A 25,387-nucleotide genomic window follows, 5' to 3' on the forward strand; every position below is an offset into this window, starting at 1 on the left:
GCAGATGTATGCAACAGGCAGCAGTAAGCATTTCCGACCCCATAGAGTACATTCTGCATCAGTCGAAGAGATACAATATATTCTCGATATAATGCATTCTGTTCATTCAGAATCAATTGGGTGTATTGCAGAGAAAGGCTTTTGATGATTACAAAATAACATATGTATATGTTTTTGAAAATCACCCGACGGCTTAGCGTTGACGGATACATATGTTCGCTGTTGACTTTAAATTACTCAAACTGTGCCTTTCTTGTGGCCACGTTGAGTTTATTCATGCTCGTTTTTGTTCAGACTTTTTCGGGTGTTTGTTAAAATGGTTATGCATGAGTAATTCAAGAAAACTTTGATTTTTGCAGTCCTCTTGGGTGTTTCTATTTTCTTATAATATTAAGAGGTGTCTTTAATTCGACTAAACATAGGAGGACTATAGAGTTCTTACAATTTGTTATTTTCGAATACCCATACAAGGTGTGTGAAGTGCTCGGTGCCTGAAGAGGCGTCGCAATATCGTCATAAATATTCATGAAGCACTAAAAGGGTTGTTACTCGAATGCTTAGGTGAAACATGTGAAGCGTTCGCAGCCGCAGCCCACCCACAAGGGCCACAACATCGATGGCAGTGCGAATCGAAGGTGAACGGCAGGAAAGAATTGTATTTGTATTTGTGTTTGGTTAATTGCCGCGTCACCCCCCCGCTGACAGAAAGAAATGCAATATGCAATATGCTCGCTGAGTGGTTTCACTTCATTGTAAGCGTGTTTAATTTTAAATGCCTGAAGGCGGGACCCCAACATGGAGCATGTACCTGAATTTGAATGAGTCCAAGGCCCACGCAGGCATCGTCCAGGCACAGTCCCAGTCCTGGCCGCGGGCTACAGTCTGGCCAATTCCCCAGGGGATTGGGGATGCGATGCGTTGGGTTCGGTCGGGACGAATAAACAAAAGTTGTAGGGCCGCGCATGTGTGCCATCAACTCAAGGAACTACAACACTACTTATACTGCCACATAGATGTGTATGGGGCACCCCGTCTTTGGCTATTTCCGTTGCAAGCGGCAGTGGGACTACAATGGAGGACAGGCGGACATCCTGGAACCAACCATTGTGAATGCGAATGTGTGCGTGCGCAGCGAAGAGCAGCCCTTGTTGTTGTTGGGACCCGAAGTCCGATTCGGCCATATCGCCGGGTCCACGCTCGGGCCGCGAGTCGCTTCCGTTTTGATTTATAAGCGACTGCTGCGCCGTGCTGCGTATCATTAGCAGTCGATCAACAGGTTTACGCACACGCAGCCCCATAGACAGGACTCCAGCTATACCACTGTCCTCTGTCACTCCTTCATATGCACGGTGCACAGGCTGTGCAACTGTCCGCTAATTGAGTTCCAAGTGTGCCCACAAATCCACTTATAAAAGTAATTTCATGTGGAAAAAACTATTATAAAAGCAGAGAACAAAAATCAGGAATCCAATCAGAAGCCGCATTGTGAAAAAGTCGCCTGACCGCAGATACAAGCCCACGGAAGCCCAACACCCGTTCACTCTTTGATTATTAAAACAACGAAAATTGTGCAAGAATATACTCAGGTGAGTGGTTTGGATATATTCAATATATGACGATGCGAGTGGTTCATAATCGAATCGTGGCAGATTGGGATGGGTTCCAAGGTCTTCCAGGAAAAGAGATTGAATTTAAAAAAGCAAAGTTATTGCGGTAGAAATATAATTAAAAATTAACTTCTGATTTTTTTAAAAATGTTGCTTGCACTGTATTTCATCAAATTCCGTAGGTGTATATAGATTTTTATTTTTATAAATATATTTAAAAAAAAAATTAAGGAATAGAGACACTAAGTGGCTAGCATCTGTGCTCATTACTTTGTTTTAATAATTACTCATTAAAAGTATAAATTTAACCAAGTCGAAGTTTAAAAAAAAGTCTTATGATTATTTCCTAAGATCAGAAAATAATATGTCCAAGCAAATTGACCATTTTAATATGCAATAATGTAGATTTTAATATCTCAGCAATCCTGCAAAATTATCTGAAAAGTACAAAAATGCTAAAATAAGGCCCCCTCTTCTTCTGAGGACATCCAGCATATCGATACCCTTTCTTCGTGTTTACTATTCTCGTTTTTGAAGGAACACACCTTTATTCAACTTTCTTAGACATGGCAACAAACAAATTTAATTTATGCTGCAAACGTGACTATTAACTATTTACCAAGTAATATCTCGAACAAATTTTTTGAGAATAAATTTATTATTAAATTATTAGCTTTGACAAAAAATAGTAAACTCCAGCGCGCTACATTTATTGCCTTTCAATATTTCCCAGAGTTCGGCCGGAACTAAAATAATTATAATTTTCTCAGCACTGCTTGGGTTGTTTGAAGACGTTGTCGGCTTAGCGGCCTAAATTTGATAAATAAATATCAATAAATTATGCAGAACGAACTCTTTTGCATTAAAACAAAATCGAGTGTGGGTCGAGAGGGTAGACAGTGGTCTGAGTCTGGGTCTGGCCCAAGTAGCGCCTGCTTGAGACGAGCATTCTATTTGCACTTTTGCGGATATTCTGTTGATTTACGCATTTTCGGGAATGTCTGTGTCCCCCAAGCCCAAAGCAGCCTGGAATTGTGGATGAAGATTTCCATTCACGCTCTTTTTTTAAAGGACAGGCAATAGGCGGTGTGGTGTGTTCCTTCTACGTGGGTGCTGTGAGACCTATTTAAACAAAATACTTATAGGCAAATGCCATCCTTTGGCAAATATTTGCCGAGGCTATTTATCGAAGAGACACAATGAATAGGCGAGCTGGCAAATTCGATTTCCACCAAGCTGTTTAATTTTGGCGCGAAAATTTCGTTTCAATTTGTTTGCCCAGTAAACTGGGGGGAGTCCTCTCCAAAAGGATATGGCCAGGAGTGTGTTGTCTGTGTCCTCTTCAGAGGATGCGGCTGGTATGGTTGCCGTTGCCCTGACACCACATGAATTATTCTCAAGCAGGCAGGCAAATTAATAATGGACACAGACGAGGAGTCAACTACCAAATTCGGAAGAATGTCAGCCGCAAAGGCCATAAATATTTTCAGTTAATTTCAATTACAACTTGACCCTGCGCACGTTTTCTGCCAGTTTTCTTGGTTCCTAGCTGATTCCTGGATGGCCTCTTTTGGCCTCCCACTCCCACTGATTGTGGTCATAAAATTTGATGCGTGCTCCATCATCACGGTGGCCCTATATATTATAATTTGGTGCAAAGCCGCTAAAACTTTCATCTGAACGGCGTCAATCAATCAACGACAAGCGCACAAATTAAGTCCAATCTAAGCTAGCATAAGGCGGCCAGAGATCCGAGAGATGGGTTCACACTCGGACCATCATCAGTCAGGAGTCAGAAGTCAGTAGTCCGGGGCCAGTTCCAGCTGGCAAACGTGTTGGCTTTCCGCTGACGCGACGCCTCTCAATTAGTTAGCCAATCTAAGCGGCAACAAACAACATCATTTAATCAGGAGACGACCTCCCAGATAAGATACGACGGACTTGCCATGCTGATTGACGCGCCGTGATTGTGGCGGGCTTTGAAGACTTCATTCGATGGAGATGACTTTCCAGGTTGGCGCCTCAATACGGTTCAGCCAGGAGGATTACTCCAAATGGGGCATTATATAAAGATAGGGGTAGGAAATTTATATGATGATTCGAACTTCTGCAGGAATATAGGCAACACATTTCTATCGACGGTATTTCGGCAAAGATATGTTCATGACAGTACTTCTTGCTGTTTTTTATCCATGTTTATATAAGCAGGATAGGGATTTGATAGCTTTTAAGTATATTCTGTATACTGACATGTATGCTAATAAATATGGTTGTGCAGCATATGCGAGCGCATGGGTGAAACTACTTTGGCAGGAAGTGCAAACAAATATCAACCCACTTCCTGCCTCCATTCTGCTTTTAGCTGCCTTTTGTCTAGTCTTTGGAGCGACCGCAAGTGCAATCGCAAGGCACTTAAGCCGCTGGTCAAACAAACCCATAATCTTGACTATAAGAAAGCATATTAACTTTTTAAAGCATCATTATCGACTTGAAATGGCCTTTCGCCGGCCTCTTCCTTTTCTATCTCAAGCTCCTAACTCCCTTTCATTCGACGGCAAATCAGCAATGGCATGGAGTCCAGTGGAGAGCAGAGCTGAGAAGTGCGTAGGATTACCGCCAATAGGCAGAGATATACGCGTATCCCCAATCATTCCGCTGCGTTGGCCTCGCCTTCTGCTTCGTGCCTCCTGTTGCCAGCAAACATTCCGAACTCCCTCCATGCGGCCTCCCGCTGGTTGCTACCTCAGGAGAAGGACATTAATAGGCCATAAATTGTAACTGTTATGCGCTGTTGCCTTTTAACGCAGCGGTCGACAGGCGGCATGACATGACCTCCGACATCCAGCTGGGCGGGGATTCCTACTGGAAGCTCCCACCCCAACCGCTTTCAATTAGAGAGGTTATTTAGCTAAATCGTTATGCTTGTTCCCCCCCCCCCCCCCCCCCCTTGTACGGAACCCTCTTGTTGGAGTAATTTTTAAGCGTGGGCGGAAATGATTGCCATTGAACGGGGGTGGGAAGAAACAAAACGCTCCCCAGGACCCCCGTGGACCCCCAGGGAGCAGTCGAGTGGCGTAGGCTTTGACTTAATTGAGCATACCTCGAGGCGCTGCGGTTGAGCCTCGAGGCCTCAGTGGAGACTCAGGCTCAGTCTCAGTCTCAGCTTCATTTACATGTACATTTCCATTTCGCTTTTTTCATATTTTCACAGTGAGCATGGCCCACACGAAGACAAAGACCCAGAATCGCATATTGCTGGTGGTAGTGTTGCTTCTGTGCAGTGCCTGCAGCAGCCTGGCCACCGGTAGCATCGCTAGCACCGCCAGCAACGAACCGAGTGGCCTCTCCGAGCAGGTGGTGGATCAAATGAGCGACAGCGAATTGTACAGTAACAACAAGCGGGCCTGGCAGTCGCTGCAGAGCTCTTGGGGCAAACGGAGCAGGGACGGGCCTGATGGGTCGGAGGCATCGTTCGGTGGAGACGACAACATCTACATGACTGGACACTTTGTGCCCTTGGTGATCACAGATGGGACCAATACCATCGACTGGGACACCTTCGAGCGGCTGGCCAGCAACCAGGACATGCAGCCACAGACGCTGCAACAGCAGCAATCAGGCGAGGATATGGTTGAGGACCCGGAGGCGGCCGGCAACATGGAGAAGCGGGCCTGGAAGAGCATGAATGTGGCCTGGGGCAAGCGCCGTCAGGCTCAAGGCTGGAACAAATTCAGGGGCGCATGGGGCAAGCGCGAGCCCACTTGGAACAACCTGAAGGGTATGTGGGGCAAGCGCGATCAGTGGCAGAAGCTGCATGGTGGCTGGGGCAAGCGCTCCATGGCCCTCAACTAAACACCAGTACAAACGTTAAACTACCCCAACACTAACCAGGCATTACCATTACCCAACTGTATCTAACCAATAATAATATGTGTATGTGTGTTCCCCCATAGATGTTCCGTTCCATTTCCAGCCTAAGCATTGTGGAAGCTGTCCTAGAGACCTGCTCCCAGGCACCATCGGGAACGGGGAAACAAAAGTCAATTCCGAAAATGTATGAAAGCCAGCGCCAGATACACAATACGTAGACATATTCAGAATGTATTCTGGATGAATCCAGTATTATTATAGCCATTATATCCACTATACGAGTACAGTACTATCTTAAACTTTTTTTTTAGCACCTAGCATCTCTCAGTATACCAGAACAAAGGAATATATCAAAAGAATATCGCTTTTATTTAGTGACGTTAACTTAGTTAATGAATTGTGCATATATTTATATTTAAATATACAATACATAAATACAAAGAGATATACCAAATGGCAATTATAAATATGAAATGCAAATACGTTAAAACAAAAACTTGATATAATTTTAGATGTTTCTTTGGGCTCCATGTGGGGGTCAGTGTTGATAAGTCTATTAACCATGGAAAGACTAAAGGCATGTTCCAATTCAATGAGAACCAGATCTCAGAGCCTATAGGAGGTTGGGAAGCACATACTCTGAGCAAATAATGTCATTGCTTAAACTCATTTGGTTTTTGGCTCAGAACTTATCCGTATTTTGAAGATTCATCAACTTATACAATATACTAAAATAGGCAAAACGTAAACAATGTCTGCTGTTTTTCATAATGTGAACAATCTCATATTTTTTGGAGTCACCGCTGTGGTGATGGTGACGAGTTTCACCCTAATAGCCGTGATCACAGGCTTCCAACACGAGACCAAGAAGTTCAAGACCATGGTGGTGACGATTGTGCTAGTATTGCTGTTCCAGTTCATCGTCCTCGATCCTATCAGATTCATTGTGCTGTCCATCGACTCGGCCACCTGGCCGAAGAAGCACATCATGAATTACAAACCGGAAGCCGCCAGGGAAAAGTATAACCACTTGGACTACCTGAGGACGAGGTTAAAGAGCCTGAAGTCTCAGCTTATGATCACCATTCAACACCGTAACGAGAAGCTAAACGAAAAGTACAGCCATATAACCCACGATCTGAAGCTGTACGGGACATACTTCCTTCTGCTGCTGATGGTGGTGATTGTGCACCAGGATCCGCTGCTCTACTACAACACGAACGCTGTGGTGACCCTCATGTCCCACAATACAAGCAATACTCTCGGCATAAAGGAGGTCATGACCTTGGATAAGGTGTACGACTTCATCGAGCTGACACTGATCAAAGGCTTTAATCCGGATACGAGTGCTGACACCGGCTGGCTTCAAATCCGGCAGATGAAGAGGTTGGGCGTAATCCGGCTGCGGCAGCTGCGTCATATTTATTCCCCCAATCCCTACGATACACTGTGGGACAGTGTATCGAGAATGCCCGCGTGGAGCGAGCCGTACCAGCGGCTCCACTACGAGGATAAATACTGGCGGATCTACGAACCGTGGAGACCCATCACCCACATGCCGACCTTGGAGGATGGGCTGCTGCTCAACTTCAATCATTATGGATTCGACGTGGATTACCCGGAATTGCTAGGCTATGCGGCCCTGCTAACCACAGGGCCGCACAACAGTCTTAAAGTGTTGAAATACCTCAAGGTCTACAACTGGATTGACCATAAAAACACCTCGGCGTTTTTTATCGACTTTACCATGTTCAATGCTGATGCGAACATCTTCACTGTGTGCACGCTGGTGGTGGAGTACACTCCGTTCGGATATCATCTGACCCGGGCGTCGGTGCAGAGTGCCAAGCTGCTCGAGAGCCTCGACCAGATGAGCCATGTGAAGATAATCGTTATGCTCCTCTACCTGATCATAGTCATTCAATTTGGCCGCAGCCTGGCAGTCAAGCTGTGGTACAATCATGATGCCATCAAAAAGGCCTGGAACAAGGTGGACGTGATCATCTGCACTATGAACTTGATCTTACTTGCGCTCATATTGCTCCGCGAGTACGAGGTGAGCAAGCTATTGAAGTTGCTCAAGGAGTCCACCACGAGAGACTATCTCGACTTTCAGCGGCCTACGCGGCTCTACCTCCTGATAAATATTGTTATGGGCTTCCTCGTGTGCATTACTACACTGCGCCTCTGGAAGGTGCTCCAGTTTGCCAGCGTCTTCGCCGTTTTTTCCAAAACGCTGTATCTCGCCTGGCCAGCAGTGGCCAGCACCGCACTCATCATTATTATCTTCCTGATGGGCCTCGGCATGGCTGTGGCCATCATCAACGGCAACAACAGCGAGTACTTCCAAAAGCTGGTCAAGTGCATCATCGCCTGCCTATGCTTTGCCTTCGGCTTTAGCTCGGAGGTTCATCCTACTGATATGTTTCACGGCGGAAAGTCTCTAGGGATCGTTCTCTACCTAGTGCTGGTCTTCATCATTGCTGTGGTTCTCATGAACGTTTTCGCCGCCCTGATCTTCTCCTACTTCGAGAGCGCCGAGCAGGACCGTAAGGATGCAACGCGCCATAGCCGCATAAACTACCTGCAGTTCCTCCGTCTCGAGTTCGCCAACACACTCAAATTCTGTGGCAGCGGCTGCCGCTTGTTTCGCAAGAGCTACCATCCCCAAGGCCGCACTGTCCACGAGAATGTCGAATGGGAGCTGTATAGGCGCGAGCTACTCAGAGCTAAGACGAGCAGTTTAGTGGTTACTAAAAAGCCCAGCGATGAGGAGCTGCGTTTCCAGTATCGCCAGCGTATCGAGCTGCTACTCGGCCTATCGGCCATCCTGACTGTCCAGGTGGAGTTGGTCGAGCGACTGCTGCTTGGCGACAAGAATGGCGAACTTCCAGCCACTTCAGAGTCGGACGACTCCGATGTACCCGAGATGTATCGCAAGCGTAAAGACTGAAAATAAAAATACCAAACCTTTTCCCATGAACAATTCTTTATAAAAATGTCAGATACATATGTATCTTCGTAACGTGGCTTTGGGGGCTTTGTGGTTTCTGCTGGATATTAGCTAAGAAAATAGTCTTTCAGAGCATTCCCCTGCGCATAAAACGACAGACGGTGTCTCCACCAATCTAAGCAACGATAAATGATTTAATTAAATTTGAGCTTCTATTGCCACGTAGTCGAGGGCGCGAATAATTCCACTACTTAGTTTCTGTGCCCACGAGTGCGAGTGGTGCTCATCCAATGCTTTTATTTCAATAACGCGGGAATGGGAGTGGCAGTAGGAGTGGGAGTGGAACTGGGCGCAAATTGGCAACTACACGCCCGTTGCCCCCGCTGATGAAAGGCCTGATGAAAGAGTGAAGAAAGAACTCCCTCGACTCCCAAGCTGGCGGCACTAATAGTGGCCCATGTCAGGCGCAGTTGCAGGCGGCGTCTCAATCTCAATGCCAGCGAAGCGGCTACAACAATCTCAGGCCTAAATTGCCGTCAGCCCGCAATTTGACGCCACTCTGTAATGCCACGAAATTATGACATATTCCTTGCGGCTGGGAGACACCTGCTCTCATATAAACGCTGCTTCTGCAGGCCGCGATCACAGTCGAAATGTTTGCTTTGAAACAGAATCTACTGCCTGTATCCAGCTTCTGCTGGTGTATCTGTCTTTGGCTGTCTCTGGTATCCGCGCAGGAGCAGAATTCGAGTGCTGTCATTCAGACAGCGGACTCCTGGACACCGCTAAAGCCTCCACAGAAACGTCAGGCCAGTGTCCCTCTGAAGACTGCAGTCTCTTCAGCAGCAGCAAAGAGTTACGATCCACCCCCGGAGTTTTATCGAGGACCAGGATCGATCCCAAAGTTGGACAACACTGCAGCTGGATTTATATCCAAGCCGATTGGAGCGATTCCCCTTGGAGGCACACCCAAGATTGGTGGCTTTAAAGACAATCTCAGTGAGGCCTACGATAAGTGGCGCCAAGGAGGTCGTCCCCTTCAGGATCGAATTAGCGTGGGTAAGATCATCCAAAGGTCGAGTGAAGAAGGCCATCAGTTCTATCGGCCATAATCCATAGGTCACTACGGAAGCAGTGGAAGCGGATCAGGAGGCAAAAGCTATGCCTATGAAGGTCATCCCTATCCATATGACTACGGACCAGGACCCGCACACGGATACGAACAGGGACCAGTCCCCAGTCACGAATACGGATCTAGTGTCGAAGTAGGAGGGCCGCCATACCAAGTCTACAGGCCTCGGCCCGAGCAGGGCCATTATGCCGGACCTGGTATAGAATACACCTACAGCTCGTATCCAATCGACTCTCACGAGATCGTATCGCACAAAGGATCACCAGAAATCTCCCCTAAAGCTCTGCTGGCCAAGAGCTTCCTCATTCCTCTGGCCAGTGCAACAGTTTTGGGCATAGCAGCAGCCCTGATAAACAATCCCCTGCTTTTGCAACTAGCCCCAGTTCCAGGCCTGGGAGTCGGAGTGGGAGTCGGCCCACCCGTTGTGGGCAGGCGGAAGAGACGAAGACGTGCTCTTCGACTATAGGAACGTTCCTTTACCCTTAAATTATATTTTTCCTATTCTTTGCCCCTTTAAAAGAGCAGTCCCAATCGTGCATTAAAAAATGGATACAAACTAGAAAGCAAAATGAAAAACGTTTTAAAACCAGGAATGAGCATTTTAGACTTCCAAATCAAATTTACTGGACATAAATAGCTCAGAAAATATATCTACAGACGCTCCGATTATTCGACCAATTTGACCAATTAGATGTAGATCACATTTTTATATAAATAGTTATTTCCGATTAATGAATAAATATTTTTTTTTTGTGTTAATTTTTGTTTGAATTGTATTTTTTCTAAACGAGCGGGAACGTTGTGAGTGCCACAAGGGCCGCGACTCTACTTGTATACCCGAAACTCAGCATATAAAGTTCCGCTCAACAGAAAAGGTTTAACAGTAATTAATTAATATATATTGAATAATAATCAATTAAAAATATCAAACATTAATACAACATAAATAATTTATTTAATCGATTAATTAATTGTAAACAATTTTTGCAAACTTCGCAAGCAAATTATTTATTTTGCACTTATATGTATGCTCAATATTAAATTAATACTAAAAGTTTTGGGTCAGATTTATATTAATTAGCTTTTTAGAATTGCATAGTTTAAAGCAACCAGATTAAAGATACTTAAATTATGTGAATCTTCCTTTGAAAAAACATTTTGATAAAGTTAAAAATAATGAAAAAACCATAGATCATTATAAATTTTTACAGCCCCAAATCTATTAGGAAAAGTTGATTTGGCTGAAGCGTAAATCAAAGTTTGATTTTGTTGCCTAACGTTATAAGAAGTAATAAATATAAATAAAAAGGAATAATGAAATTGAATTCCGAATAGAATTCAAACCGAACGCCAAGAAACCAAAAGCCGGGAAGCAGGCATTCGGAAAGTCGCAGCCCGTTAAGCCCCTACAACAGCATTAACCAAAATATAAGTGATTTTAACGATATGACTTTGGGCACGGACCTGTAAGAAGAACATTCCGATTTATTTGGAACTCCGATCTCAGAACCTCAGAATTTTCGTATTCTATAAAATCTTTCACCTAATTTTAGTGCATCCAAGCTCTATCAAGTATAGCCCATTTGTGGTCCATCGGCTTGGAAGCAAAGAACCATGCGCCTAGAACCACGCCTCGAATGCCGAAGCGGCCGACGGTTGCATCCATTTTGATTGGTTGGTTGAAATATACAAGCAAGTGCATTTTGGCGACGATTTATTTTTGAATTTTTTATTTTTACCATTTTTCCAGTACGGTTTCTTATCCCGCTACATCCACATCTATCTCTATCTCTTTCTTTTTCACTTCTCACACCAAGTCAGCTGTTTTTCTATCTCACTCCAGTACGCTAGGAGACGAACTCTGCATGAAAAAGAGTGTGTGAGATAGAGAATGTATGAGCAAGCGCATGGAAGGGGTAGCATCGGTAGCATCCAGATTCGAAAATATTGTAGATTTTGTGTTTTCGGTTTTCTTGTATCTTCAAAATTTTGGATGCCACCGATTTGTGGCAGTAGGAAAAAATTCGAAAAAAACTTGATGCAGTGTACCTTCTAAAGTCTCTGTGAACTAGGCGTCAAACATACTTAATGCGGTCGAATACGCTTCCTTCTGGGTGTCAGACGCACCCAGCACAAAACTAATATATCCATAACTCTTCGATTTCTGCTTAAAAACATGTTTAAAGGAGATGGAACAATTGCAATTTCAATCAGACCTGCTAATTGGCAACTACACAGAGAAGTTTTTGTAAGGCGACACCTGTCGACGAAATCGGCCTAGTTACAAAAATGGTCGCGTTGGTGGCCAAAATACAAAAAAAAAGCAAAGACTAAAACTAGCTAATCTTGAAGAAAATGTATTCATCATCGGCCTAAAATTATGTGGGCAGAACCTTAGTTTTAGTAAGCCAGAATTATTCAACGAAATATAAAAATTGAACAATATGAACGACTTTCGTTCTATTGTGTGAACTATTTCGCTAAAACCTTTTTTCATACAAGATCCAATAAAAACAAGTGGTTAAAATAAGCCAGTCAGGTAGAAAATTGATTCATTAATTGGATACAATTATGTGGGCATGGCAGAGAGATCTATCTCGCTATTAATATTCGACGGGATAACAAAAACGAGGAATATGTATAATAGAACTTCAATTCGTCAGTATATTTACGGTATATTTTTAAAATGAGACGGTATCTTTCTGTATATTTCTGCGGGTCCGACAGTCACATCACGACAGTCAAACCGCCAATTTTTCGGCATTATTCTGGAATTTTGTTTCATAAACAATACAGCATGAATTACCCCAGGAACACATGGTAAGATTACGAAATAATACTTATGACCACTTGACCATCAAATTTGAATGTCATACAGCTCACCGATTGTGCAAAAGAGCTTAGATCTGCGACTCCACGGCGCCCAGGCCAAAAGATACCTTAAATGGTGCTCATTCAACGTGGTCATCCTGTCACTGCTCCTGTTCGACTTGTCTCAGACGTGCACGTCCTTGCGGCAGGGTTACTTCTTCATGGCAGAGTGCTCCGTAGCCACTTTGACAGCCCTGAGCGCGGTGGCCTGCTTGGGCAAGTATTTGTGGTTATGGCTTAGAGGCGGCCAGGTGATTGGGACAAATGTGCAAAAGTGTCTATTGGATGGCTATGATGGTAAGGAGTTGATTCAGGTTATATTTAGCATTTGACTAATTTTTTCGTGGTCCTTAAGACAACTCTTTCAAAACCATCATCACACAGAAGGTGAAAAAGCCGCGTTGCTATGAAGTAGACACCGATTTTGAAGATGACACGCCCATTATCAATTGGCATTCATCGTTCGAGGACTCCTGCTGGGGTTCTCAATCGCTGCGTCGCAGTCCGAGCATCACAAGAACTCCCCAACAGCATCAGCATATGCAGAATGCTTCGTACAGCACCTCGCCGATGATGCAGAATAGTTCCCTGAACGTCAGCAACTTCAGCGATGACTCTCCCTATGCAGAGGTGCGGCACGATGACTTCCTCACAGATGCCCGCCAGCTGCCTGCATTGATGAAGAATGCCCGACGTCAACGGAGCATCTTGGAGAATTCAGATGGGCCAAACGTTCAGCACACGAGCTCGGCTAATTCGTTCTGGAACTGTTGCAATCAACAGTTGAACAGGTTGAAAACAATTTATCAACTGGCGCCGCCGCCACCGGTCTCCACCGAAAACGCGCCCACGTCCATTGAGGAGTTCAGCTCGTTCCAGTTTAAGGACAGTAACTCTGAAGTCATCAATCGCATCTCCACGGACAAATTGTCGCAGTATGTGGCAAACCTCAGAAATGTATGCCAATTTTCACTGTGCCAAAAGTTACGTCTAATTACATTTTCCTTTAGTGGATCTCCACCACCATACTGCAACGCCTGGTGAAGGAGATCAACCATGTGGACGAAATGTTTCGGCAGCGTGGCCTCCACGACTTGAAAATAGGAGCCGTGAGCTTGGAGCGTCTGCGAAAAACAGCCGATAACCAACAATTTGTACAGACATGTGCCCCCATTCTGCCCATGCTGCTGCCCTTTCTCGATACCTTCAGCAATCAAGAATATTTGGTTCAACGCATCAAGGAGCTTTCGCAGGGCTCCTGCCTAGCCGATTTTCGCTGGAACTCTGGCAATGCGCACAACGGCCAGGATTGGGGCGAGCACTTGCCCACAGATGCAGCTGTAAGAAACAAGCCATAGAAACTATTACCTGTTGAGCCCATTCATTAATTTATTTCTTACAGATTATATTCCATCTGTTCTGCGTGTATCTGGACAGCCAACTGATGCCGATGCCCCAGGGAGGGGGGCGGCCCTTCCACTGCCGCTATGTACTGATGCGCGACGAAAAACGCTCCACCAAAGACATTGTGAATGCCGTGCACAACAAGGCGCACTGCGCCATCCTCTGCAGCGGCAGCCCGCTCAATCCCAAGTTCAATTTTATCAGCGACAAGGAACTGCACAACTGCGTATACGACAGAAACAACTTGTTCTACGTCATCATTCAGTTTCTCATCTACATGCGTCAGCAACAGGATTCGGCGCTCGAGGGAGTCAATCTGGGGAAGAGTGGCATCAACATCATGTGCGTTATTGAAAACTGAGTCCGACTCTTCCAAAAAGACTGAGACTGACTGTTATTTTTATATTTATATGCATCATTTTATACTCTTTACTCGGCTGTCGGTTCCGTGGCTTCCCCTCGGTTTTGCTCATACTTTCTGACTATTAAATTATACATTTGTAATTATTAAGTCAACATTTGACTATAAACACGGCCCTACTTCGTATGCGGTGCGGTTTCTGCGGTCAGCAGACCTGTGGCCCCCTCAACGTTCTCAAGTGTCATGCGACCCCCATGCTTGGGAGCTCTCGCTGTCCCTGCGGTGATTGCGGTCAGTGCCTGGCCAGCAATTAACTTGTTTGGAAGTCAGGGGGGAAGATGTACACATATGGCTGGTCCTCCCTCGCCAGTGAGAATCTCTCCGTGTCTGTCTGGCAGGCGAGCTGGAGCAGGTGCCGGATTTAATTGCCTTTTCATGATTCTCAATATTGCTGAAAGTTGTTTTGCTGTCGGATGGTCACTGGCCCAGCTCCCAGCCCCAGCCCAGCGATTGCGATTGCCATGTGCACCTTCTCCACTTTGCACTTCCGAAAGTGACAAAATTAATGGTTTCCGCCGTGGACGATGCCGACATTTTGTCGAGAGACGTTGTGGAAATGCTGCAAAAGAAGTGCACACAAACTCTCGACTGCTATGCTGCATATACTCAGGATTGGATAGAGTGAGGAGTGGAGGATAGTGGAAAGTGTAGGTATCGGCTCTCAGACGGCCGCATTACCATTTCTCTTGGCCATGCTCATTTCTGGTCTCTGTTCTTCGCTCCCTGCCGGTTTTGACGTGGAATCGGTTGGTTGGTTGGCTGTCCTCGCTGCTCGCTGCTCACTGCTCACTGCTCATGGGCTGGCTGGCTGGCAGGATGGCTGGCACCTCGAGTGAGTAATGTGCCTGGGATGTCAACTTTACACTTTTATCCCCCGCATTATATTTTCCCCACCTACACAAACACTCACCCACTCACCCATGGGGATCCAGAGCTATTCCCATCCCACGCCTCGCCTCCCTGGTGTGATATGTTTTCCTGATACTTTTTCTCAAGTTGTAAATTGGCTTAAAAATAATTTGTCAAAGCATTTCAGTGTACGCAGCGACGGAGATCGGATGCCTAAATGGGAGTTGAAACTGATGCCTTTTCCAGCTACGATGTTCCATTTTCTTGTCACAATATTTGGACCCTCGGCATATGGAGTGGAATGCCGAGTTTAAAGAAACGCATGTGCGCGTCTTCATATCCAATTATAAAAGTTTTCCTTCGACTGCTCCGTAATTGTGTTGATTAGTGCGGCTCGCTGGGTTGGGGCTCCGGCTCCGGCTACACTTTTGGGATTGGGATTCAGATTGGGTGGATGTTGTTGACAAAAGGCGACGTGGTTGCGGGGTGGTGCTGTTCCCAGATGCTGACACTTTAAAAGAAAATGCGCATTAAATTCGATTGCCAATCGTCGCACACTCTCCTTCGGTGGACTTTTTCGTTGCGGCTTACACAAATTTTCATTTAGGATCGCTTTGAAGGAGCTTTGCTATATACTATCCTTGAATGGAAGTGTCCCTTAAAGCAACTGTCTCAAGAAGTGGTTGGAGATGTAACAAAACGCAACATACATATATATATATACATCATGGGTTCACGGAATGTCTCTACATTGAAAATAACGAGTATTCCTATCGGAGGTTAAGGGGGAATGGTTTGATTATGAATTATATGGTATTCGTGTGTGTCTGCTTGTGGGTCAACTGGGAGTTTAAAAGCTGTCAAATACTACAAATACTTGTACTACTACAACCTCTGCTATTAGGACCATTTAAATTTAAATCAATGCTATTAATTTTGAGTTCCTTTAGAATGCACTTATTTCTGTTCAAGCTTCTAGGAAGTTTAACGTGTAATTTAAGATTTAGAGCACGCTTGCCAATCCATTAATGATAGATAGGCAAAAACCGCTTCCAAGTAAAAAAAAAAACAAAATAGGATACAGAAATGTAGCCAAAAAGAAGGAAAAGGAAAGAGATTTCTCAGTTATCTTATGCGCCTTTGAATAATTAATTTTTACGTTTGGTTCACCCACAGACATACCAACCAACACCCCCCACATACACACACACACATATATACATATATAGATATATACTCTGCGAGTATCCTCGTAGAGAGTCAGACACATGATGATCCGATCCAGATAGGGGTCGGAGTCGGAAAAGAAAGCTCCAAATCGAACACGCAGGCTTACATGCGCCTAATACCGTTTGACAGTGGGGAATGGCCTGAGGCCGGGCCATTTCGCTCCCATCCTCAACCCACACCTTGGAGCAACCCCTCACACATATGATAGCGACCCCTGCCTGAAAAGCCTTAAGCATGTCCGTTATTTTGTTTACAAGAAAACATAAATCTCGGCTCCTGTGGCTCGGGAGTGAAGTGGTGGGGATGTGTGCTGTGCGGTGCGGTCGAAAGGATTGCCAGCCGTTGCCGTGTGAAATGAAACATATCATCACATCCAGGACTCCCTCCCATTTCATATCTGGGTATGGGTGCTGTGTGCTGGGTCCAGGGTTACGGCCTCTGTCTGTGCTCTGGAGGAGCGCACAGAAAAGGGTTTGAGTGGGGCTGTTTGGCCTGGGCCTGGGCCTGGGTCTGTAGCAGCTTTGGTTTGCACGCGTCAACTGTAAAATCCTTTTGACATGCAGCCGACAACTCCTCGGTTCGGTCCAGCCAGGTTCTGCACCGTCCGAGGCTGCCTATAAAAAATGTGGGTCCTGATCCAGGGAACATGCCCGGTTGGGTTCAGCTTTAGACGCTACAATCCAATTATAAAGAATTTTAAACTATGTAGCGTGAACAGGATACTTAAAGTGGGCGACCTAAAAAAAATAAAACCAGGTTATTAGCGGAGATATCCCCACTCTGTTCGTATGTGTACGAGTACATACATATGTATGTATCTTTCAGTATAGTGGCGTAGGAGTATGAGTATGCGTTGTGTGTGGGAAAGTTATTAAAAGGAAGCAAGTTCTGACTGCCAACAATCAGTCAAGAGCTCACCCAGCTGAGCTTCTGCAGACCCACTCCATTCTCCACGAGTGTGTGTATAAAAATTGACGTGAAATTTATACGCCATTCCATTTTTGGGTTGCAAGTTGAAGAAAAAATATAGCAACAATCCATAAAGTAAATGTAGCATTTAAGCAAACAAACCAGGCGACAGAAGAGAGCTAGGATTGGAGTGGCATCGTGGACAGGAGGGGGAATCTGGGGTGAGAATCAGGAGTGGGACGGGATTCCAGTGACAAAACACTGGAAGCTAAAACTGACAGTGACAACTGGCTGAAGTGGCAGGGATGAGGATGAGGAGCAGCAAGTATGTATGTATGTAGGCATGTATGTATGTAGGTGGGGACCAGCGTTGATGATGCTGCCGCTCCAAGTAGCAAAAAAAAAATTGACATAAGCGGATATGTTACCCCAGCGTCTGGAGGATGATGTGCCCCAAATAGGCAGAGACAGTGACAGTGGCAGTGGCAGTGGCAGGGTCTGTATGAGCAGTGAGCAGATAAATTAATGCGATTTTTCATGTTGCATGTTTGAGTTTGATTTATGCAATTATATGTCTCTATACGGAGTTCTGTGCCGAGGAACATCTGTAGGATAGAGTCCGAGGAGTGTGAGTGACATAGAACTTTTGTCAAATACGTCTAAAAGCAGTCATTTTTTATATTTGATATAAAGCGGAAATTCTAAGAGCATTTCCAGTTCGTTACCTACGCTCAGGTCACAGGGCTTAGCAGATACCCTGTAAAATGGAGTAAATAGACAAAAAGTAGGTGAAGGACTTTCCCTAATTGGTTTTTGCTTACTCGATTACTAAGGCTACAAATCATAAATTGAAACTATGAGGTAAATCTGCTGAGGTAAAGAGCAATCTGTAGACTTTTCCGATGAACTATCCTTAATTGAAACCAGTTTCCAGGAGCAACCAACATTTATAAATAGGTTTTCTCCGACACCCAGCAAGCCCCCCAAGTGAACGCTCATACAGAGCATCCACAATGGAGCAGCAGCTGCCGCAACACAGGCAGCAACAATGGAGTCCAGAGTGGGGCTGGGGCTGGGGCTGGTTGCTCATGTTAATTTGTCATGATGCCACTTGCTTACTAGTTCTGCCTGTGGTCCACTCATCCGCCAATGCAGCCAACACACACATACCTACATTGGGATTGCACAACAAATGGACTTTGGCCTGCTCGGGCATCGACTGTCTGGTGCGTCTTCCTCGCCTCTTCTTTTCCTGGAATCAGAAGTACAACCTGTAATCTGGGCAGCCAGAACGCAAATCCGATTAAATGCAAATGCCCCCGCAAACTCACCTACAGAACACACCCACACCCACAGAACACACACACACACATACGGCACAGATTAGTTGCGTAAGTTATAAGGAACAGGGGTAGAAAGAGTAGGTGGAACAGGTGGGGCAGAGCAGAGCAGAGCAGGCATGAACAGGAACAGGAACAGCAGCATGATTGAGGATGAGTGGCAGTGGTTGCACTGCAGCAATCGTCAGTCAAGCAAATACTGCAGCAATTCCATTCCCATTCGTATTCGCATTCGCATTTCCATTGGCAGGGCCTGAGCGTTCCATACTACTAATTAATTTTTCAATGGACGAAAGATTCATACTCGAGGAGATCCCCATCGCTTTAAGCCCTGGCCAAGAAGCTGCAAACTTCAAAACGGCTGCTGCCAAATAGTTGAGCATGAAAACTCATTTCGACCATTAATGGCTGATGTGTTCGCCGTAGCGGAGAGCGTTGGAGTGTGGTAGAGTGTGGGGGAGTGGGTCGGGACGTCTCCCGCTTCAAAGGAAATGACAGCCATTTCCATTTTTAGCAGCGCATGGGAAAGCTCACAACTGGCGCGCCGAACGGATGTGCCCGGCCATAGAGAGGACTCTTTAAAGCGAACTACACAAATTTCTGGTTTAAAATATGCTCCAAAAAATGCCCCACAATGGGGCATCCACTATCCCAGTATAGTACAGTATCCAGCATCCCTATCCCAGCATTGTCGCAAGTTTGTTTGGCCCCGGCATCGACATCGACATCAGAATTTTATGTAGCGCACGAATTTTCGACCAGGAAGAGTTCTAGGGAGAACGCCACTAGACGACGAGGAGAAGGAGATGGAGAAAAATAAAAATGCCACTTCCGTTTTATTTGCGCAAAATTAAATAAACCGAAATATGGCGGACCATATTGGCGCATAATGGGCAAAAATATTCTTTTCATTAATGGTGGCTGGCCCCTGGCAAAACCGACACAAGTACTCGCACTCGCACTCATAGATGGGAAAATAAATAAACTGCGGAGGCAAAAAGGAAAGCCGAAAAGTAAAAGCTCCGACCAGCTTATTGTGTATAAATATTTGGTTGACCAGGACAACGGCATTCGACTGCCGCAGTGTGTCTCCACCTAAGTGGGTATGGGCACGAGTGTGCTCATAATTGGGATGGGGCCAGGGCCGGGAATCATGAAACGATTGTGTCAATGGCTGGGTTTATTCAGTTTGATTGAATCTGCACGAAGGGGCCAAGGAAACGTTAGTTTTCCAAGGCTATATTACTTTTGTTATTGAGATGATAGCGATTTAAGTGCTCCTTAAATGAATTCGATATTGATCCTGAATATATAGCGACTATATATTGTATGGTGTGGCCGCTTCAATTCACCTCAATATTTATGGATTGAATTTTTCTCTAAATTTTCGATGGCATTTTGGGGGTCGAAAAATAGTGGGAATCGAATAGATTTTAGCAGCCATGTTTACAGATGGTAAACTGCTATTGCAATTTGTACCAGACCTACCTGCGCTTTTGTACCCCTCTCACCAATTTCTTTGGGGCCAACGCTGATGAACTCTTATCACAGCTTTCCTGATGTGATCCAGCCAACACATACATACATTCATCTAAGTGCGCTCCCAGTGCAGACGCATGCGTATTCCTATTCGCTGGATACTGGACAATTCGTATCCGCTGAATTGGCACTACTAGAAACATATTTTTAAACGATTTTAATGCAAGTTTAACTTTAAATATAAAATAGCTTTGAAAAGCTAAGATTAATCTGAAAATAAATCAAAGTTTGTAGTACATCTACATGTTTAGAAATCCACGTTCTGCTTTTCTTGTAAATACAGCTCCAAATTGCTTCTTTACCTGCTCTCAAAGTATTCATCTCATATATCTCTTTTTGCTTGTATTATATTAACTAGATCTACGGACAGGTCCCCAATTATGTCTAGACAATGGTGTCCCCTGCTTCACATCGCCACATTCCCTTACCATTTGTCCAAAAGGCGATACACGTGTCCAGGTTCATTCGGCCTACGGCTTCGCTGGTTGCCAGCCATAAGAAAATAAACCAATTTGCATACATTTTACAAAACCAGATACATAGATACTCCCACTGGAAGTGAAGATTTCGTGGAAAACAAAAAATCTGAAAGATATCACTCATACGCACCGAGTGCCACAGGTTTTACGGGTAGGGGTAGGGTACAACATGAAAGGAAATAAAGAAGACCAAGAAAATTGCCCAGCGGAAATTACGCACTTGGGGGCACTGTCACTGCCTCGTATCAGCGCCGAGGGGCAACCACAACTGTAGGAGTCGGATTCGGAGTGGCGGTTACAGTTTTCAGCATCATGTTTTGGCCTGGCTAATTTAGTAAGTTTACCAAACCGCTTTTGGTCCGCGCCCACTCCCGGTCCGCGTTTCTACCATTTGTAGTGTCCGTAATTATAAATCAATTGATTGCAGGATGTTCTGTATTTGGCTTTGCTCCCCCTGCCGCAGATCTGGCAGAAAGTTGCGTGACATTTGGCAAATCCTCCGGGCATATTTCCACCGCCTGAGCATTGGCGTGCCACTTCTGCTTCTGCTCCTGTGCTAGGTACTCCTACTTTTCCCGTTTACTTACCCTAGTTCGTGCCGTTTCGCAGGTCCATCTGTTTGCCCGGGTGGGTCCATTGCTCGTTTGCTTTCAATCTAAGTCTGGCTGTTTTCCATTTTTCTTGGAATTTGTTTTCCACGCAAAAAAGCGAGAGAATCAGCACCATTTCATAGCACGGCCCCGGTGGCTCTATAGATATTTATAAATATATTTTTATACCCGGTAGCCTAAAATGGTAGGGTATGCTGAATCCGAGCAAGGCTGAACGTAACCTTTCCGACCTCAAAGATAACAGATACTCGTACTTAATCATCTTTCGATGGCTGAATAATTCCCGACTATAAGGTATCTCTTAGTCGGAATTTCAGGCATATCTTTCTACTTGTTTTTATGTATTTATATTTGATGCGTTTGCCGCTGGTGTTCTGGATGCAGCGGTGTGGGTGCATGACTCCTTGTAAATATTTTTATATGTGTCTGTGGGTGTGGATGTCCGTGTCCGTGTCCCCATATATTTGCTACAGATTCCTGATTTATATACCCAGATGTGTATTGACTTGGTGCCCATTTCGATGTCTCGTTCAGTGTGTGTTCAGTTTGCCGTCGGCGGCTGTGGAAAATGGCCTCGTAAACGTTTAATAAAATATGATTTCAATTGATTCGAAACTCGCATTTAAGCAGTACGTACTCGTGCTTGAATGTGTTTGTAAGTCGTCCCGGATTCCCCCAGGCAATCAATAAAGCAAAAACAAAGTGCCCCAAAGAGAGAGTGAGAGCCACCTCCAAATCCCCGACTCCTTCTGTCTGGGTCTGTCTGTCTGTCGGTCTCCGGAGGCTTTCGTTCGCCTTGACTTGGTCCTCAGTTATCCGCTTAGATCACTCAACTAAAAAACTCAATTTGCATATTAATATTATTTGGGGTTTTTTCTTGTTGTGAGGCCCTTTGCTGCTCCGGTTCCTCCGGTTGAGTTTCGCCGCTGGGTCTTCATCCTTTTATCAACAAAAAGAACAGCAACGAGGGGCAGAATCAACAGTAGTGAATTGAATCTGCTCTGCTTCAACGCCTTTTCCGTCGCCCTTTGATACGAGTATGGACAGGACTATACACAAACACACACTCTCACACACACGCATGGACAGGTGCTCTTCCCAGGTGCATACTTTGGGGAGCTGCTTGAGGAAGCTCTGCTCAACATTAATACCCCATCCCATTCATGCCTCTTCGTTCTGTGGGTCTTTGTTCACCTGCCGGACAAAAGCCGAGCAGGACTGTCAGTCAGTGTGTTACGGCTATTTCATTTTTATTGGAATTATGTCAGTGTTATTTTGTCATAATCATAACAAGAAAGGATTCCTAGCTTGGGGGCCGAAGCCTTAAATACCCTTGCAGATCCATTGTTCCTATGGCAGCTGTCATACCGATGTTGATGAAACTCTGCTGAACCATGTTAAAGCACATAAAACACCTCAAACAGCTCATCGTTGACTTTGCTTGATTTTTCATCTAATAAGGTTTTGTTTGGGAAATGCTTACGGGTCTCAAATAACTGGTCAAAGCCAAAATACTCTCCATACGGATGTACATATGTACATATATGTATATATATATTTCTCTAAAAGCTTGAGAACCTTTCACAGCTTTAATAATTATCCGCAATTAACTTGGAACTTTTGCACTTGATTTGAGTTCCCCAAACAAACTCGAATTAATAATGAAATATTGGTTTTTGGGGTTGGAGTTTTGGTTTCGGTTTCGGGTTTGTTTTGACGAACGCAAATGAAACTGAATAATTTAGCATTGAGGAATATTTGAATTTAATATTTCATCAGGCTGGCGCTGGCGGAAATCGGAATTAGAATATAAATGGGCTCCCATCCAATCCGAGTGGCTGTAGTCAATCATCACAGTAGAGCGGTCCGGTCCGGATATGTCAGGCACTCGCTATCGTCCCCGTTTGGCGGATGGGGAGCTCGCTCCACTGCCATGGCCTGTGGCCCTGTATCGGAAGCTCAATCATATCTCGTGGCCCCTGGAGGTGGGCGTGGCTGGCTGGACAAAGCATTTGGAGAGTTTCGTGCTCATCGTTGGATTTCTGATCTTTTGCGAGCATAACGAAGTTGATTTTCATTATCTGATTGTGAATCGGAACGATATCGACAACTTTCTGACGGGCATGCCCACCTATCTGATTCTGGTGGAGATGCAGATACGCTGCTTTCAACTGGCCTGGCACAAAAATCGCTTCAGGAGTCTGCTGCAACGTTTCTACAAGGATATCTACGTCCAGAAAGACTCGGAGCCGCAACTTTTTGCCCACATCCAATCTCAGATGCTGGCAACGAGACTTAACTCGATTGTCTACCTGCTGGCCCTATTCAACTTTCTGCTGGTTCCCTTTCAGAATATCATTTACCATCGCCGCGAGATGCTCTACAAGCAGGTCTATCCATTTGACAACACCCAGCTCCGTTACCTTATCCCCTTGATCGGGCTCAACTTCTGGGTGGGCGTCATCGTCACCAGCATGCTCTTTGGAGAGCTTAACGTCCTCGGCGAGATGATGATGCACCTGAATGCCCGCTACGTTCAGCTGGGGCAGGATCTGCGGCGTAGTGCCCAGCGGTTGCTGGGGGAGGCCAACCATCTGGAGATGGCTGCCAGTTATCGCAGGGAATTGACCCGCATACTACGTCGGAATGGTGCCCTTCATGAATTTGGCGAACAGATCGAACAGGAGTTCAGCTTTCGCATCTTTGTGATGTTTGCCTTCAGTGCAGGCCTCCTGTGTGCCCTGTGCTTTAAGGCCTACACGGTATGCCAAAGCATTTCTAATTATTCTTATCCCACTCTGTCGCTCTCCTCAGAATCCACTAGGTAATGTGGTCTACATTGTGTGGTTCTTGGCCAAGTTCATGGAACTGCTATCCCTTGGCACGCTTGGCTCTATACTCTACAAGACGGTATTACGACAAAACCTCGTATTCCTTCACATTTATCCTAAATTTATGGTTTGATTTGCGTCTGACAGACGGATGATCTGGCCCTGATGTACTACACGGCGAACTGGGAGCAGGTGGTCCATCAATCGAACAATCGTCAGGAGAATCTCAGGCTCATGAAGCTGGTCACCCTGGCCATCCAACTGAACTCGAGACCGTTTTTCATAACTGGTCTAAAGTACTTTCGTGTTAGTCTGACGGCAGTACTCAAGGTAAGCTTCGATTGCTTCCCAGGTTATGTTTTAACTAATATAGTACTTTTTCGTATTTAAATTTGCAGATCATTCAAGGTGCTTTCTCCTACTTTACCTTTCTGAATTCGATGCGCTGAGAATTCCGTATGGCGCCACATCTCAGTTGCCCATCACTCCTGTTTCCCCTTTAGCTTTACTAGATACCCGCTAACAATGAAACCGAACCCCACCCATTTATGTTTGGGGGATGAGGTTTATTCGTATTCAAAGATATTAGCACGTGCATGACTGTGATTTATGGAGCTCGGAGTACAACTGCAGCGTGATGCACAGTTAGTGCATTATCAATCCACCGCTCTGCTCTCGACTCCGCTTATAAGGAGCACATTTAAAGCAAATGAAATTTGCTGCTGCGTTGACAGCTGCAATCCAAAGACGTTACCCGGCACATCGATATCCTTATAGCCATAACTGTCAGCCATGACTGAGTGGCAGCGATTGGCAGGGCTTTCGAGAAGGAGCATGAGCAGGAGCAACCTATCATGGCACTACGAGTATATAGAAGGGAATACATGCTCATCCACATCCACATCCACATCGCACATTGCAAAATATTCACCCTATATTTTTCTACATACATAAATATCGATATGTGGGAAACATAAATCGGGTAAAAATGTCGTTACAAATATTTTATAACAGGAAATCCGTTATTTATACGCATATTGTGCTTTGCCGGGTTAGGGAAGGGTACTGAAAAGGGGATGAAAAAGAGCATGGGATGGGAAATGGAGTAGGAGGGATCCAGAGCTCGGCTTCAATCGGCACTTGGCAAATATGAATGAATGTTGTTTGCGAGTCTTTCGCTTGTCCTCCTCCTTGCTCCATAGACATCCAGACACTCATAGTACTCCCATTTCTTACCATCTGGCCGACCATCCATTGCCTGATTGAAGCGACAAAATGCAAAATCCTTATGAATTGGCTACAATTTTATTTATTATTACTCGTTCTTCTATTTTCTGCCTC

At 45.1% G+C, this 25,387-nt stretch overlaps 5 protein-coding genes and 2 long non-coding RNA genes across 11 annotated transcripts; 5 read left to right on the forward strand and 2 right to left on the reverse strand.

Annotated features, from left to right (window-relative positions):
- The first annotated feature begins 1,252 nt into the window (after nt 1-1,252).
- Mip (Myoinhibiting peptide precursor) lies at nt 1,253-5,942 on the forward strand. Its single transcript, XM_001353768.4, has 2 exons — nt 1,253-1,586; nt 4,819-5,942. Exon 2 carries the CDS (start codon nt 4,824-4,826, stop codon nt 5,457-5,459), a length of 636 nt encoding a protein of 211 aa, XP_001353804.3. The 5' UTR covers nt 1,253-1,586; nt 4,819-4,823; the 3' UTR covers nt 5,460-5,942.
- A 200-nt stretch (nt 5,943-6,142) lies between these two features.
- On the forward strand, nt 6,143-8,460 carry brv2 (brivido-2). Its single transcript, XM_001353769.3, has one exon. It carries the CDS (start codon nt 6,229-6,231, stop codon nt 8,428-8,430), a length of 2,202 nt encoding a protein of 733 aa, XP_001353805.2. The 5' UTR covers nt 6,143-6,228; the 3' UTR covers nt 8,431-8,460.
- A 616-nt stretch (nt 8,461-9,076) lies between these two features.
- LOC6900700 (uncharacterized) lies at nt 9,077-10,308 on the forward strand. Its single transcript, XM_002135028.3, has 2 exons — nt 9,077-9,489; nt 9,550-10,308. Exons 1-2 carry the CDS (start codon nt 9,084-9,086, stop codon nt 10,026-10,028), a joined length of 885 nt encoding a protein of 294 aa, XP_002135064.3. The 5' UTR covers nt 9,077-9,083; the 3' UTR covers nt 10,029-10,308.
- A 294-nt stretch (nt 10,309-10,602) lies between these two features.
- LOC26531944 (uncharacterized) lies at nt 10,603-11,854 on the reverse strand. 5 transcript variants are annotated; one of them, XR_001453198.2, is made up of 4 exons: nt 11,612-11,823; nt 11,302-11,423; nt 11,106-11,194; nt 10,603-11,026 (listed from the first exon to the last, which is right to left on the reverse strand). It is a non-coding gene; the product is annotated as an uncharacterized lncRNA (long non-coding RNA). The 5 variants fall into 5 exon arrangements; XR_004470054.1 differs by having other exon boundaries at nt 10,607-11,026; nt 11,106-11,423; nt 11,612-11,726; nt 11,779-11,854; XR_004470053.1 differs by having other exon boundaries at nt 10,603-10,968; nt 11,027-11,423; nt 11,612-11,825.
- A 375-nt stretch (nt 11,855-12,229) lies between these two features.
- On the forward strand, nt 12,230-14,236 carry LOC6900701 (transmembrane protein 209). Its single transcript, XM_002135029.3, has 5 exons — nt 12,230-12,382; nt 12,441-12,730; nt 12,789-13,390; nt 13,444-13,773; nt 13,836-14,236. The coding sequence occupies exons 1-5, from the start codon at nt 12,249-12,251 to the stop codon at nt 14,196-14,198; spliced, it is 1,719 nt and encodes a 572-aa protein (XP_002135065.3). The 5' UTR covers nt 12,230-12,248; the 3' UTR covers nt 14,199-14,236.
- Nucleotides 14,237-14,243: 7 nt separating this feature from the next.
- On the reverse strand, nt 14,244-15,459 carry LOC26533334 (uncharacterized). Its single transcript, XR_004470055.1, has 3 exons — nt 15,169-15,459; nt 14,937-15,103; nt 14,244-14,817 (listed from the first exon to the last, which is right to left on the reverse strand). It is a non-coding gene; the product is annotated as an uncharacterized lncRNA (long non-coding RNA).
- Nucleotides 15,460-22,880: 7,421 nt separating this feature from the next.
- Nucleotides 22,881-25,090, forward strand: Or74a (Odorant receptor 74a). Its single transcript, XM_001353771.4, has 4 exons — nt 22,881-23,977; nt 24,030-24,125; nt 24,194-24,376; nt 24,445-25,090. Exons 1-4 carry the CDS (start codon nt 23,093-23,095, stop codon nt 24,493-24,495), a joined length of 1,215 nt encoding a protein of 404 aa, XP_001353807.1. The 5' UTR covers nt 22,881-23,092; the 3' UTR covers nt 24,496-25,090.
- The last annotated feature ends 297 nt before the right edge of the window (nt 25,091-25,387 follow it).

This window comes from Drosophila pseudoobscura, chromosome X (assembly GCF_009870125.1).
Source record: "Drosophila pseudoobscura strain MV-25-SWS-2005 chromosome X, UCI_Dpse_MV25, whole genome shotgun sequence".
In the NCBI taxonomy this organism is placed as follows: domain Eukaryota; kingdom Metazoa; phylum Arthropoda; class Insecta; order Diptera; family Drosophilidae; genus Drosophila; species Drosophila pseudoobscura.